The sequence below is a fragment of the Acanthochromis polyacanthus genome, chromosome 16 (assembly GCF_021347895.1).
Source record: "Acanthochromis polyacanthus isolate Apoly-LR-REF ecotype Palm Island chromosome 16, KAUST_Apoly_ChrSc, whole genome shotgun sequence".
NCBI classification, from domain to species: Eukaryota; Metazoa; Chordata; class Actinopteri; family Pomacentridae; genus Acanthochromis; species Acanthochromis polyacanthus.
The window spans coordinates 32,111,007-32,126,510 of record NC_067128.1 but is presented as its reverse complement, the minus strand read 5'-3'; the positions used below and the strand labels follow the sequence as shown (position 1 = coordinate 32,126,510).

The window sequence follows — 15,504 nt, the reverse complement described above, 5'->3', positions numbered from 1 at the left end:
ACCTTTATACCATTTTAAGCTTTTCATTGGACTTGAACTACTTAAATTTCAATAAATACAATGGAAAAATTGTGCCGTTCTAAAACGTCTGACAGGTAGTGTATTTTTGGTTGGTAACTTCTGCCTCTTCTGTGCATCTCTTGGGGGACACCAAACATCTGCTGTCACACATCGAGTTCAATAAAATCAGAAGTAATTTGAACAAAACCTTCATGTTTTGTCCAACCTGTGGTAGAGAATTGGAAATATAGAGTAAAATAACTGGGACAATACAACAACATTCTACCAACTTCAACTTAAATCTGCAGAGAATTGAAGAATATAGCTCTCACCTTGGGCAGAAAGAAGCAGAGTAAATATATTCCAGCTACACCAAATTAAGTGTATACTGTACATCCTTTTCCAATCTTAAAATTCTCTTCCTGAGCTGCTGGATCATTCTACCTCTTAATGCATGTGTAGGTTCAAATGCTTATTTCTGTTCATGTCATATCTTCCAGTACTGTTCCACATATTTATATAGATATTTCTCTGCTGTTAAGGTTTTTGATATGCTCACTGGCAAGTTATTTTCACACCGTTTTTACATTGTAGATTTTTCTACGTCTTTTCGTTCTGCACATTATGTTACAAATACTTTCAATTCCTCACTGAGAAAATAGTCTTGTGCTCAAAAGATTGCATGCTCAGTGGTACATGTGGGTTCTTGATTGCAATTTTAGTTGCTATGACAAAGTAGTTTTCTGCAAAAACCTAGAAGGGTTTGATGTTGTATGAATGCATTACTACCGCTTGTGTCTCACTCCCCACCGTCTTTATCACGCAAACACAAGGATCACACTGACAGGATGCAGTCATTAATAAGTCACACAGACTGAAAACTATGTTAAATTTAATAGCATTTGACCACAACAAAGGTGTGCCATTTAAATACAAATAAATCATTCAGTGGTTATTTTGGACATATAAACAATTTAAGCATCTCCTCAAGAAAAAAAAAAGTAAAAAACAAACAAAAAAACAGACAAATTGTTTGTGTAACACTGACATAAAAAAGCCCCCAAACAGATAAAGAGATAAAGATATAAATGACTTTGCTTACAAAATGAAATGGTCTGAGTGGCTCCCCGTTTCATATTAGTGACGTTCATAAAAGGGTTCAAACATGTTCACCAAATCATTTTTTAGCAGAATATTTTTCTTTACACTGGAGGATTTACAGCAAGTCAGCCTCATGAACAATGTATATAATGAGTGCTTTTGTGTTAAATGCTGAAGCATTTTATAAAGTTCTGAGAAATAAATTGAAAGATTTCCTCTCAGATAGAAATTGTGCACAGCACCAGAAAATTGTGCAGAAGGTGACTGCAAAACCTATGAGGCAATTATTTAACAAAAAAAAAAATGTGGTCATTAAATGTCAAAACTACAGCATCAAATATTCAGAATGGCTGTTAAGTCCTTCTTGATGCAGCTGAGGTTCATGTGCGCCTGTCATTTGGTTATAAATCAGCTCTTAGAGGCTTATCGTCTGAGGGTCCCACTTAAAAATATCCCAAATAAAAACACAGCATCTTAAACAGAAGCATTTAATTGATTCAAGTGACTCACTCCAGAGGCCTTTTTGTAAAATACATGGAGATTTTCTTCATGGTTTGTGCTGAGTGGATGGTCTGGAAAACAAAAAGGAAAAATGATGAGTCGAAGGCAATAATCTTCTTTCTTAAAAACATGCACATATGGAAACATCAGCACTGATAAGGAGAGACACCAATGAAGGACAGAAATATTATTGGTGCTTCCAAGATAAAGTTGAAGTTTGCTTCAAGAGCAGTTTTCGACTTGTACGGTAAAAACAAAGCCACCAGTGAACCCTCGTGTTGTCCTCATTTACAGGCACCAAAAATATTGTTTCCTTGTCTAAGAATATCCAAAAATTCAGCAAAAGATTTCCCAAAATTTCAGGAAATTTGCAAAACCTTCAGGAAGAAAAAAGTTTCTCTTAAAAGTTTAATTTTTAAAAAAAATCCCCCAAATTTGGCAAGACAATTATTGCAAATATTTTTTTAAAAAAAGTAAAAATCTTCCCAAAAAAATCCTAAAAATATCTAAAGTGATTATAAATATATATGAGTAAAATGTCTAATATTTTCTTTAAGAACATTTCGCTGGATTTCGGTTGTTTTTTTTGTGAATGTTCTTAAGAAAAAATTTTTTAGCATTTCTTTTTTCCACCAAAAAAATGTTCAAAAATTTCCCAAAAATATTTCAAATGTGGACATCAGAAGTTTCAGTGTGAAAATATATTTTTTTCACATTTTCAAACTTTAAAACAGGTCAATTTGACCCGCACATGACATGAGGGTTAAACGGTGACGGCTGATAACTGAGAAAAGGTAGAGGTCACTGCCAAAAATAGGAGTTGTGTACTTACTGGTGAAGCTGGTGTCTTCCTTTCTTGCTTCTTCGAGCTGCTGGGGCTTCTGGAGGTACTGGGGCTTCCATGACATTTCTTCATCTTTTGGCCCATCTCTGACAACCAGTTGACTCCTCTGGGAGAACAGTTCTCCTTGCCAGTCCATGCAGAGGAAGCCTGTTTGCTGTCCTCCGTGTGGCAGTCTGTTTGTCCTGAGCTCTCCTGGGCAGGGCAGCAGACACCAGCCAGGAGGCAGCTTCTCTTGGCTTCAGGGTAAAGTTCAGCGACGCAGCGACACTGTTGGGTGCCCTCGCAGCTTGCAGACGAACTGTCGCTGGTTTCCAGCCTCCGTTTGGCCCGTCGTTCTGTGGGAGAGGTGCTGCTCGCTGGGCTCTGGGGACACAGGGTCGGCACCCGGCGGTGCTGACTGGGAGATCCGTGGATCGGGGATAACCACTGTTTGATGGACAGAGGTGTTCTCTGCTGAGCAGCGGCCGCCTTGGCATCCTTAGAGTGGACGGGCGACGAGGTGCTGGAAGGAAAAGGCAGGGCAGCTCCACTGGGAGGGCAGGCAGCAAGCTGGGGTGAGGATAAGCCACCAAAACCCTCCGTCCTCTGGGTCTTAGCGGGGGTCGTCTCAGCCCTGACTGAAGGCCCTGAAAAGAACAAGTCAACATTAATCAGATGTGACATCGTACGTGGCGACAAATTCTGGAGGGCAGCAGTGATTTAAGGAGCACTTCCTTATTTCACATTCTTAGGTAGCCACATGGCGTGAAACACACCCAGAATGTTAGTTTTAATAATGTGAGTAGAATATGTGTTTATGTGGCTAAAAAGTACACTGTAAAAACAAAATCTGCAACAGAAAAGGGTGAAAAGTTATTTTAAAAACATGGAAAATACTGGAAGTACAATAATTACATTTAGATTTTAAATACAGTAAATTTTGCTAAATTATTTTGTAAAAATCTAATTCTTGATATGGGCGTTATGTACAGGTTTGGCTTGTTTTTTTGCAGTTTTTAAAGTCAACATGTACACTACCAGTCAAAAGTTTGGACACGCCTTCTCATTCAATGCTTTTTATTTATTTTTTGCATTATTTTCTAAATTGCAGATTAATACTGAAGATTAACACTTTTATTACAACATAAGTCCATGTGTATTCTTTCATAGTTTTGATGTCTTCAGTATAAGACATAACTGAATAAAAAACACTGAATTAAAAGGTGTGTCCAAACATTTGACTGGTAGTGTAAATAAATATTTTTCTCTTCAATTTAACTCGCTATTACTTGTAACTTTCACCAACACAGAGAATCTGGAAAATAATTGACTTAGGATTTATAAATGCTCAATATACACAGCGTTTCTTTCAAGCAACTGCAAACAGCTCTTCAATTTTTATATTTTTGCTGATTTTAATACAGTAAAAAACAGTGTAATTTCATGGTCAGACATTATAAGAGAACCAATTACCATTAGAAAAAATATAGATTTGGCCTGTTTGTTTTTTTTACAGTCAACATCTAAATGAATATTTTTTGTGTGATTTCACTATTTACTATCTGTAATTTTAAAACAAGCAGAGAAAATTCTGTAAAACAGTAAGCTGTGAAAACAAAACAGGTAAAACCTGCTGTAAAGCACTAATATTTTACAGTGCAGCTGAAAGGTAATCTATGTAAGCTATGTTCCGTGAAATACTCACTTGAGGCAGACACTGGATGAGCCCATCCTACTCTGTTAGCTTCTCCCACTGATGATTCTGCTCCATCTATGTCCCGGTGAAGCCGCCAGATCCGTATAGTGTGATCATCAGAACAGGAAGCGATCTGCCAACAGAGCAGTGGGGTTTATACACAGAGGCTCATTAAAACTGCTCAGCTTCACAGCAGGGAAAAGAAAGAAAAAACCCCTCTGTATCCAACATGATATGATGCTACTTTACTGTCACCTTATACTGGAATGATTTTGCATCCTCAGAGCCAACTCCGAGTTTAACAGTTTCTACCATAATTCACACGTGACCCTTGTCCAGCCATGCTCATGTAGAAACATCATACCACAAACTGCATTAACAAACATATGAGCAAAATTTTACAACACAAAAATCTCATTTGAGAACACAATGATCCTGTTTATCCTGCAGAATAAACTGTAAGCAAAGGAGTTTTTCAACCTGGTAGACAGAAAATTGAGAAACTGTTTTATGGCAGGAGTTGGTAAACTCAGACAGGATAGGAGAGGAGATATGATAGGATAGGGGATAGGAGACAGGGTAGGAGAGGAGAGGAGAGGAGAGGAGAGGAGAGGAGAGGAGAGGAGAGGAGAGGAGAGGAGAGGAGAGGAGATAGGAAAAGATGGAGATAGGATAGAATATTATTCATTCCAGAGGAAAGGAATTAATAAGTTGATGAAATACACACAATTACAGAGAGTTAGTAATTAAAGAGAAAAAAAGAACACAGTGTACAAAAGGCAAAGTGTGCAAAGTATCCAAGTTGATGCTAAGGAATAGTGTCAAAAAAATAAATTAAAAAAACAGAAGTACAAAATATAAACTGTAAACTAAATAACAACACATAAACAAAGTGAATTGAAAGTAAACAGCAATTTTGCACTTGACAATGATGATATTGACAGTGAGACTACTACACCTGATAAAAAGTGCAGAAGATGAAGGAAAGAAGAAGATTTGCGGTCCTACCTTAGTGAAGTCTGTTGGACACCACACAACAGATGTGACCTCCTCACTGTGGCCCTGAAGCATCATGGGAGGATGTTGAGGATCGGAGATCTAAAATATGAAAAAAACCCAAAACTATTTGTGTAAAACAAGCAAACATAAATGCAACTTTTTTTCCATTAGATATTATATAAAGGCAACACTCAATAGAAAACGTACCTTCCAGATGTATGTGTGGTTGTCGCTTGATCCACTGGCTAAGAATTGCTCATCAGGGCTGATAGTAGACTTGACATAAAACGAGGAGTTCTGGTGGCCACTGAAGACTGCCACTGTTGAAGAAAACATATCATAAGGTCACTAAATTAAGCCTCAATGTGGAGGACATGAAAAGTCAAGACACTTAAATAAGGAAAAGGAACAGGGTAACAAACAGCTGCCATACGAACCACAGACATGCATCATATGTAGGACCAAAACTTTCCTTTAGTTCCAGGGCATTTAGTGAATCAGTCGGTAACTCTGGTGACACCATCTTTCCTTTTTGTACTGTGATGTGTCATGATGTGTTCCAAAATGGCTGCCTGTCCTGCAGGGTGTCGTCATTAACCACATGATTCGCTGCTATTTGGGACGTCAGGTCAAGAACAGCACATTTGGAGTCCGAATCAGTTTAGATTAAACTTAAACAAGCACACAGAACATCTCCACAGTACTTTTCATTTGTTTTAACAGGGCCCTGTTGCTTCACGCTCTCCTCCCTCCTACAGTTGAGACAGATGACATTAGCCCCATCTAGTGATGTATTAGTGATAAGCTGGGAAAGGCCCATTTTGACTTCAACACACCGAACAGCCACAACCTTATGACCACTGACAGGTGAAGTGAATCACATCGATCATGTTGTTCTAATGCAACGTTCTGCTGGGAAACCTTGAGTTCTGATATTCATGTGGATGTTTGACATGTACCACCAACTAAAACACTGCAGGTCAAGAAACCCCCACACCCCACGGCAACAAGAAATGGGGACTGATTTCAGGAGGTCTGACAACGATCCCCACAGAAAACTCGCAACAAACGGTGCCACCATGGAGCGGCTCAAGAGTGCACCTCCATAATGATCTGTCCTTCACCAACAAGAGACACAAAAGCATCGTTACTCCCCCTGGAGACTCAGAAAAGCATTACTCCCTGCACTTCACCTCAACTGAAAACACCTAGACTCACAGCTTCACATCGTGGTTTGGCAGCTGCAGAGCCCAGGACAAATGACAGCTCTGGAGGATTGTAAAGACTGCCAGCAAAATTATTGGTGCTCCTCTTCCATTTCTGGCAGAGATCTACCAACAGCGCTGTACACGCAGAGCAACCTCCATCATTAAAGACCCCCCATCACTCCTCTCAGGGCCTGTTCTCCCTCCTACCATCTGGTAATAAGTACAGGAGCATCATCTGCAGGAGTAGCAGGATGCAGAACAGCTTCTTTGCACAAACTGCAAACCTAATAATCTATCTAACAGCAGTCCTTGATGCCAGTTTCCACCCTCAGCAGGACAATGCACCCCGACACACCACAAAAACTGCTCAGGATTGGCCCGGGGAACACGACAGAGCTAAGGCGTTCACAGGGGTTCCACACCCCCAGATCCAAATCTTACTGAGCATCTCGGTCCCACCCTGCAACCCACAGGACCAACAGAATTCACCAGTATCACAGGACGTCCCCAGAGGTCCTGTGTCCATGTCCCACTGGTCAGAGGAGTTTAGCAGCACAAAGGGGACCAACACAATATTAGGCAGGTAGTCATAATGTTATACCTGATCGGTGTGTACAACATGTGGGTCATTCCAGAATTGGAGGACATTTTGCACTCATCCCACTTAAAACAACCCAAGTACGAACTACTGAAACATGCAATTGTTCTGTAAATGTACTTATTCTGAGACCAAATCTAGAATAGCAAAAAAGAATGTTTGAAAATATTTCTAAAACAACCAAATAATTCTGGTTTGCCCACTAAAATGCAGTTTTTCTCTTGTGCCATCCCCCTGATGAGATAAAATGAAATTTAAATCTCATTGTTAGTTTGTTTTTCTTATCATTGTTGGAATATTGTTTAATCAACATAGTACTTCAAATAACAGTTATTACACAAGGAACACGTGTCCCACAACGGCCCTGTCAGCAAAACCTTTTTAGCTGGTAGCAGAAGAAGAAAACAGTGAATCTCATGATACACTGGAATTAACATCATCACCAAAAGAAAGAGTAGAGCAAAGCTATGTCCTCGCTTCTATTTTTCAGATTTTCATAACATTGTGAGCTGTGATTGAATATCTCACTCTACCTCATTTTATTAGGATCAGACTAATTGTTTCCACTTTTTTCCATCAGTCAGTTTGTCCTCTTGGTCAGCAGTAACAGCCAGCTAAATATCTAGCTTCTACTGCTGAGAAAAAGCTAACATTAGCATGGATTAGCAACCCTGTTACTGTGATTAGAGTAGGGTTAGCAAACAACACATAAAACATGGAATAAAAATGGTACCATTGATGTGTAAGCTGAGCCAATCAAGCCTTTGATAGTTTATTACATATTACTGATGAATATGTAGCAGAAAAATGTAAAAGAGGTTTATTTTTCAAAAATGCTGAATCCCAAATGTCCTCCACTTCTGGAATGACCCATGTGTAGCCAGAATAAAGTGCTCGTTCACCTGGAGAGGTTTTTACTCCGCAGACATTGAACATGTAGATGCTGTCGTCCGTGCAGTTACACATGACGTTGGATCTTGACGAGTCCAGAACGAGTCCGGAATAACCTGCAACACATGCAGAAGCACTTCAGCTCGCCTGTGGTCATTTACACAGCTCAGTTAAACACGGCGGTCAGAACAGCAGAGGACTAACCCAGTCGCATGCGCATGCAGGAGCCGGGGTACGGGTACGTCTGCAGCGGTGCAGGGTCCTGATGGTGGGCGGTGTAGGTCTTCCTCAGATCCCACATCTTGACGACTCTGACGAGGGGAATTGAAATGATAATTTAATTGAAAACGAGCACGCAATTCTGGTTGGAGTCATTTTATACTGATGAGCTGAGGTGTTGTCTTTACCCATCGACGGCCCCCGAAGAGATGAGGGTTTGCTCATCACGGAACAAAACCACCGTGACACTCTGCTTGTTGTCCTGCAAACAAACACCAGAAAAAACACCCAAAGATCAGCCTTCAATCAATGTATCAACAATCAAGACCGATTATTTCATTAAAAAAATCTAAATATGTGCCTTTTGGTAATTTGAATGAAGCAATATAGGAAGATAACTTTGCTGTGAAGTTTCAAAGGAAAATATTGCATCCAGTAAGACACACCACATATTGAAGGCCAATACCCAAATACCTCAATGCAACAGTTAGACATTTAAAATGAAAAATATTTGCATATTCCAAAATTCAGAGTTGTTTTTCCAATGAAAGAGGAGGAATCAAGTGTCTTTAAAGATTATTTTTCATTTAGGTGTGCATCTTAGTGGCATTTTTATGTTTTGAGCTGACCTGTAAGTGAAAATAGCAACATTACACTAAGGAGACTCAACTATAAGTTAAAGCCCTACATTAAAAACCTTTTTAAGTAAAAAAAAAAAAACCCATCCAAAGTGGACTTACAATTCTACAGTTTCATTTAACAGACATTTTTATCCAAAGCTACATACATCTGACGGTAGATGGAACACAAGCAAGGATCTAATCAGGAGAAAACAACCTGGATGAGCGCCATAAAACAAGTTCAAGTGTGACAATAGGCCTGTGGTGCCAACAGGCAATGCAGATGTAACAGGGCTTTTTTGGTTTTGTTTTTTGCACTCTGTCAAGTGCAAAGGTGTTCAGTGAAGAGCTGAAAAAGACTAAAGACAGGGAGGGACTCTGCAGATGGAACAGAGTTTAGTAACTCGTTCCACCAGCGGGGAACCACAGAGGTCTAGTCATCGACCTGCCCTGTTCCGGTGCTTGGATCAGGCGCCTTTTGTTGGCCGAGCGGAGTGAAAGGGCGGGAGAGTAGATCTGAATGAGAGAGTTCAGGTAGGAAGGAGCCGTTTTCATTTTAGTTTTAAACACAAGTGTCAGAGTTTTGAATGTTGTGCGGACAGCAACTGGAGGCCAGTGAAGCGATCTGAACAGTGTGGTGACATGAGCGGTTTTTGGCTGGTTGAAAACCAGACGTGCTGCTGCATTCTGGATCATCTGCAGAGGTTTGATCGTGCATGTAAGGGAGGCCTGCCAGTAAGGAGTTGCAGTAGTTGATGCATGATATTACGAGAGCCTGTATCTGGAGTTGTGCTGCTTGTTCACACAGGAAGGGTCTGATCTTCCTGATGTTGTACAGGACGAAACGACACGACCGAGCAACAGAGGACAAATGAACCTTGAAGGTTAGTTAGTCATTGATAACGACACCCGAGTTTCTGGCAGACTTTGTGGGTTTGAGTTGGGTTGATTCAAGCTGGATGTTTATTTCTTCTTGTATAAAGAGACTGGCTGGGATGTCAAGGAGCTCAGTCTTGGAGCAGTTGAGCTGAAGATGGTTTTTTTCATCCATGCCAAGAACTCTGCAAGGCATGATGAGATCCGGGCAGAGACCATGTGGTCGTTTGAGGACCTTATGCAGAATGATCCATGATAGTGATATATTTTACTACTGGTGCATTAACATGTAAACTGTGTCCTGATGCTTTATTTCATATTTATTCAGTCTGAACCATACGACTCTTCACTTCATCAGACGGTCGTTGATAAAACTCACCACGCTGGGAGCCATGCCACGCATGTTGCTGCGCTTCTTCTTTGTCTTTGAGGGAGGGTTTGTCTCTGCTTTGTTGTGAGCACCGCTGATCTGTCTCACCTGTCTGTAGCAACCGTCTGACAGGAAGATGGAAACACAAAACGCAATAAATCTCACAGAATATAAAATATATACTTTTAAAAAACACACATTACAGACACACCCAAACAGACATATACATTCAACAAGTATTATACAATCCCTAATCTAATATTAGTAAAATAATCGGATAAAAAAAACACAGAATGTCCAAAATTGATTGTAGGTAAACAGATTACATTTAGAAGAATTAAATACGCAGAAACACATATTAGAAGCTATAAAGACTTACATCAAATTGAATATCACAAACAAGTAAAATGGTAATATAGCTAAATAGAATTTAAAAATCAGCAATAAAGACAAAAAAATAAATAAAATGCACTGATAAAATACACATCTTGTAATTACAATCTATAACTGATACCTTTTTTGCTGCACCTGGTGTCCCAGACCATAATATTTCCATCTCTGGCCCCAGTGGAGAAAACAGCTGTTAAAACAAAACAAAATTCATCAACCAGCATCGAATGTCTTAAAAACAGCAGCTAAAAGTTACTGCTGTCTCTTTTTAAAGTAGGATTCAACAAGTCCAGAGCATTTCACTAAAGCACCGACATCAACACAATGTTTTCTTGTTACTTGTAACACAAAACCTGCACAAAAACAGCATTCAGTCAGTCTGACTCTACCTTTCTCCTGTGGGGCGAAAGCGACAGACTTGAGGCTGCAGAGATGACCCTTGAAGCTTCCCAGCAGCTCCCCGGTCTTCACGTCCCACAGCCTGGCGGTTTGGTCGCCTGCTGCAGTCACCTGAGGACGACACGCATCGTAAGACAAGCCTTTAATTGTAAAGAAATAAAGAGGTCATGAGGAGTTTTCTGTTTACTTACTAACTGAGGCTCCCCAGGAACCCAGGCGATGTCGAAGACGGCGTTCTCGTGAGCCAGCCATTCTGAAACACAAATCAGCCACTCAGTAAGAGCAGCTTTAACTAATATGGACCAGTTTTAACTCAGTTAGAGCAACTTTAACTAATGCAAAGCAATTTTAATCCTTTGATGTGCTGTGTGAGTCAGGAGATATCCATTTTCCACTGGATTTGGGTCAATTTTGATCCATGTTGCATATGAAATGGTTAATATAGAGCAACTTTAAACTTTAATTAATATATAGGTATTTTAATTCATTTTTGAGCAACTTTAACTTATTTTGAGCAACTTTAAATAATATGGAACAACTCTCACTCATTAAGAGCAACTTTAGCTAGTATAGAGCAACTTTAATTCATTATGGAGCAACTTTAAGTAATGTAGAGCAACATTAATTCACGTACACCAGCATTCAAAAGTTTGGGGTCACTTAGAAATTTCCTTATTTTTGAAAGAAAAGCTGCCTTTTTCAATGAAAATAACATTAAATGAATCAGAAATACAGTCTAGACATTGTTAATGTGGTAAATGACTATTCTAGCTGGAAACAGCTGATTTTTAATGGAATATCGCCATAGGGGTACAGAGGAACATTTCCAGCAACCATCACTCCTGTGTTCTAATGCTACATTGTGTTAGCTAATGCTGTTGAAAGGCTCATTGATGATTAGAAAACCCTTGTGCAGTTATGTTAGCATGTAAATAAAAGTGTGAGTTTTCATGGAAAACATGAAATTGTCTGGATGACCCCAAACTTTTGAATGGTCGTGTAAATATTCATAAATCTGTGTTCTTCTGTTTTCCTTATTTATATTGCATATATAGTGTGTATATCACCCCTCTTTAACTTAAAGCTGTGTCTTCTTGCTTTGCTCACTGTCACTTTGCAAAATTCCCCTTGTGCGAGTTCTAAAAAGGATATTCTGTTCTATATTTTCTACCAATGGAACTGTGAACAAAGAAATCTGAACCAAAAAAACCTTTCAGAAGTGGGCTGTCACGGCTCTCTGTGTTGTAGATCCTCACAATGCCTTCTTCATTAGCTGCAGCGAGGACGTTCTGTAGAGCTCCTGCTTTTAAGAGGTGAGAGAACAGAGTCAGGACGGTGAACGTCAGCGTGGTTCTGCTCTCTGCAGATATAACAACATACACAAATGGATTACCAGAGGAGAACGCTAATCCAAACGGTGGCACAGTTGTCCCAAGGTTCCCGTAGGAGATGTGCTCATCATGTCGGACGCACTGGTAGCCCTCCAGCAGAGAGCTCAGAGGATACCTGGACCACGGATCTGCAGGGAGGGCTGGATGACAGAAGCATCAGAGGAAAGAGGCACATTTAGTCATTTAGACTCTGTAGTCTGAGATACCACTTGTGATTTTATTCCACTGCGCTCTCAGTTAAGATATTACCTGACTACAAGACACTCAAAGATGATGTTTGCTTTTTTGGAACATTTTTCATGATTTTCTGATATTTCATAGACCCAGCAACTAATCAATGAATCTGTCTGAGTATTATTTTTTATTTAAGAGAATCTATTTTCTCTGATCTCAGCTTCTAAAATGTCAATATTCTCTGGTTTCTTTCCTTCTCTGTGACATTAAACTGAAGATCTTTGGACAAAACCACATATTTGAAAATGTCATATTAAGTTTTTTAGACTTTTTCTCTCCATATTCTGATATCTTTTAGAAGCAATAATTAATTGATTAATCAGTTTAAGTATCTTTTTAAGGTGAAAAGTCTGAATTCTCTGATTTCAGCCCTTCATGTAAAACTACTCATCTGTCATCTTGGACATTGGGGAACACTGATCAACATTTTATAGACCAAAACAATTAGTCTATTAGTCAAAGCTGTCAACTCTTTAATGAATTCCCTACTATCTTGATAATTGATTAATTGTTTTGTTATTTTAAAGACTCTAAATTATCCAACCCCAGCTTCTTAAATATGAAGTTTTTCTGCTTTCTTTTTGACAGTGAAATTAATATCTTTGGGTTGTGGACAAAACAAGACATTTGTCCGCTTTGGGAAACACTAATCGTCATTCTTCTTTTCATTTTTTGACATTTTATAAACCAAACAACTTATATATTAGTCAGGCAATGGAAATTATCGTTAGTCGCAGCCCTAATATGATGAACTTGATCAAGCAATGTGGCCACTGGTGGGTTTTTACTGCAAAAAAGTTCATATCTCAACTTCTAATGATTGAATTAGACTTTTATAATTAGATCACATTCTTCTATGTACTGATCTAGTTTTATCATCACCACCAAAAGCAGGAAATATAAAAAGGTTGCGGAAAATAAGAAGAGAACATGGAGGACGCGAGCTAACTTTAATTTAAGCTAATGTGGAACCTTAAATTCTACTGTCATGTCAACAGAAGTGCATCAAAATCAAAGATCACACTGTAACCGTGAAGGATTTGCAGAAAATAGAAAAGTTAGGTTATATTTTCCTCCATGGAACCCGAAATGAAACCCACCGGAGGGCCGCAGAGGCACCACAATACCCCAGAAAACACACCCCAGTATCGAACAGTCCCCGGCCTCACCGTTCTGTCTCCGTCGGCCCACTCCTCTGTCCACGATCGAGCGGAACAACATCCCGACTCTACAGCAGGTTGAAAATATCTCTTTGTACCTCTGAGGAAATTATCAGATCTTTAGCTGGCGGTTTCTGCTGCTCTTCTTCTTTCCCGCGAACAGGTCTCCCCACAGATGGACCGAATCCCCCGCTAAAGCCGGGGAGGCTGCTGCTATTGGTGGAAACGGCCACTTCCGCCCAATAGATCCTCCCCTTCCGGTTTCTTTGTGCCGCGGTTTCTATAAAGTTCGGCAGGAAAAAGCAGAAAAACCTCCTCTGACGCAAAAATAATGACCTAAAAAAATGTCATTACCAAATGCAAGAGATCAAATTAGATTTGTGCGAAACCCTTGCCATTAGACAGCAAAAATGAGGGCGGTTTTTTCTTTAGTAAATAAAAATAGCAATAACAACTTTATATTTTTTTTTAATTGAATGTTATTGAATGCCGCTTTCTGTGTTTTTGTGTTCTTGCATTGTGCATAGTAAGTTAATCCATAGGTTAAAGGTTAGGTGTTGTGTCTGGTCCAGATTTGGAATGACAATTACAATAGGGTTGTAAATGCTCACAGGGTCGAAGAATCGAACTAATTCCTGGGTAGATTTTCTGTGGGTCAGACTAGGAAGAATCCGGATTGCCGATGAAATCACAATATGATGGATAACCTCCTTAAACACGATTAATTTTTGACAGCTTGGTCAATATTTGCGCAAAATGTCTGTCACTGAAATAGGAAATGCTCTTTTCAGATGCACGTCACATTGAATTTCTTGCGTAAAGTTAGCTTTTTAATGTTTCATACAATTTTTTAATTTTTCCCCTTATGGTATTGCTTATATAATAATTTACAATAATAATAATTCTTTTTCTTAGTACTCTTCTTCCTGTTACATTATCATTATTGTTTATAATAATAATAATAATAATATAACAGTTGATAATAATAATTGTTGTTGTTGTTGTTGTTGTTGTTGCAGTGGTGGTGGTGATTGATTGTACACAAAACCAATGTCCAGTGTGTTTGTAAAAAGAGATGTTGCAGTTTAATTATCCTATTATCATTTTTTTTTCTTTTTTTAATCTGAAAAGAATCCTTTAACTTCCCTTGATTGGGTTCATTTTAGAGCCACATGTCATGAACAAAACCTAGCTTATCTAAATAATCATGTATAAATATTCTCATTTGAAAAGAAAAAAACAACATCTGTGCATTTAGATAATTTGGATAATGGAATATTTTTACATTAATTTAAAGAAAAAATAAGTCCAATTTTCCTGTGATGTTTCAAAGCAAAATATGACATATAATAATACACACCACATATTGAGGGTACCCAAATACCCAGTACCCAAATACAATTAGACATTTAAAAAGATAAATATTTGCATATTCCAAAATTATGAATTATTTTTCAATGAAAAAAGAGGATTGAAAAATCTTTTATTTAGGTGTGTATCTTAGTGGCATTTTTATATGTTTTCGGCTAACCTGTATGTGAAAATAGCAATATTGCACTATAAGGACATTTAATAATTTAACTAATTAAACGATCTGCATTACAAAAATTTTACTGAAGTAAAAATACAGAGGTATTGTAGCAAAACAGACAAAATTTTCAAAATAGAATTAATGCTGAAAGATCGCTGATATTGATAAATAATTGTAATACTGGATATTTTCTACAACTGGTGCATTAAAATGCAAACTGTGCTGTGCAAAAATATACATAAAACTGTTTGTCTGTAAATTATAGAACAAGTAATAATAAAAAAATACAATAGTTTTATGAATAATATTTTTGGTGCATTTACATCCGTCTATAATTTTAAACCACTGCAAATACACTTAACTTTTCATCAAAAAAAGTTTGCTTCGATGTGTTTTCTTTTTTACATTTTGATGTTACGGCAATGGAAATTGTAAACCATAGATATGTTGTGCACTATTACAAGTGTCATTTTATTTTGAAAAATGAAGTCAGGAAG

General features: G+C 38.4%; 1 protein-coding gene across 2 annotated transcripts; it reads right to left on the bottom strand.

Moving 5' to 3' along the window:
* Positions 1 to 875: 875 nt before the first annotated feature.
* dtl (denticleless E3 ubiquitin protein ligase homolog (Drosophila)) lies at positions 876 to 13,784 on the bottom strand. Of its 2 annotated transcripts, none has more exons than XM_051936777.1 (15): positions 13,486 to 13,784; positions 12,085 to 12,222; positions 11,902 to 11,994; positions 10,883 to 10,944; positions 10,682 to 10,802; positions 10,417 to 10,482; positions 9,912 to 10,027; positions 8,225 to 8,298; positions 8,022 to 8,128; positions 7,829 to 7,933; positions 5,328 to 5,440; positions 5,130 to 5,219; positions 4,131 to 4,254; positions 2,435 to 3,072; positions 876 to 1,673 (listed from the first exon to the last, which is right to left on the bottom strand). In XM_051936777.1, the coding sequence occupies exons 1-15, from the start codon at positions 13,535 to 13,537 to the stop codon at positions 1,608 to 1,610; spliced, it is 1,965 nt and encodes a 654-aa protein (XP_051792737.1). In that variant the 5' UTR covers positions 13,538 to 13,784; the 3' UTR covers positions 876 to 1,607. The 2 variants fall into 2 exon arrangements, with proteins under 2 accessions (XP_051792737.1, XP_022067421.1); XM_022211729.2 differs by having other exon boundaries at positions 11,902 to 11,991; positions 13,486 to 13,783.
* Between the last annotated feature and the right edge of the window lie 1,720 nt (positions 13,785 to 15,504).

Bases quoted from the DNA above. Each gene is read 5' to 3' on its own strand.
- dtl (XM_051936777.1), bottom strand. From the start codon at position 13,537: ATGTTGTTCCGCTCGATCGTGGACAGAGGAGTGGGCCGACGGAGACAG. The intron at 10,945-11,901 runs GTTTTTTTGGTT...TTTGTGTTTCAG, and splicing joins TGACAGCCCACTTCTGAAAG to AATGGCTGGCTCACGAGAAC. The intron at 10,028-10,416 runs GTATCAGTTATA...TCTTCCTGTCAG, and splicing joins CACCAGGTGCAGCAAAAAAG to ACGGTTGCTACAGACAGGTG.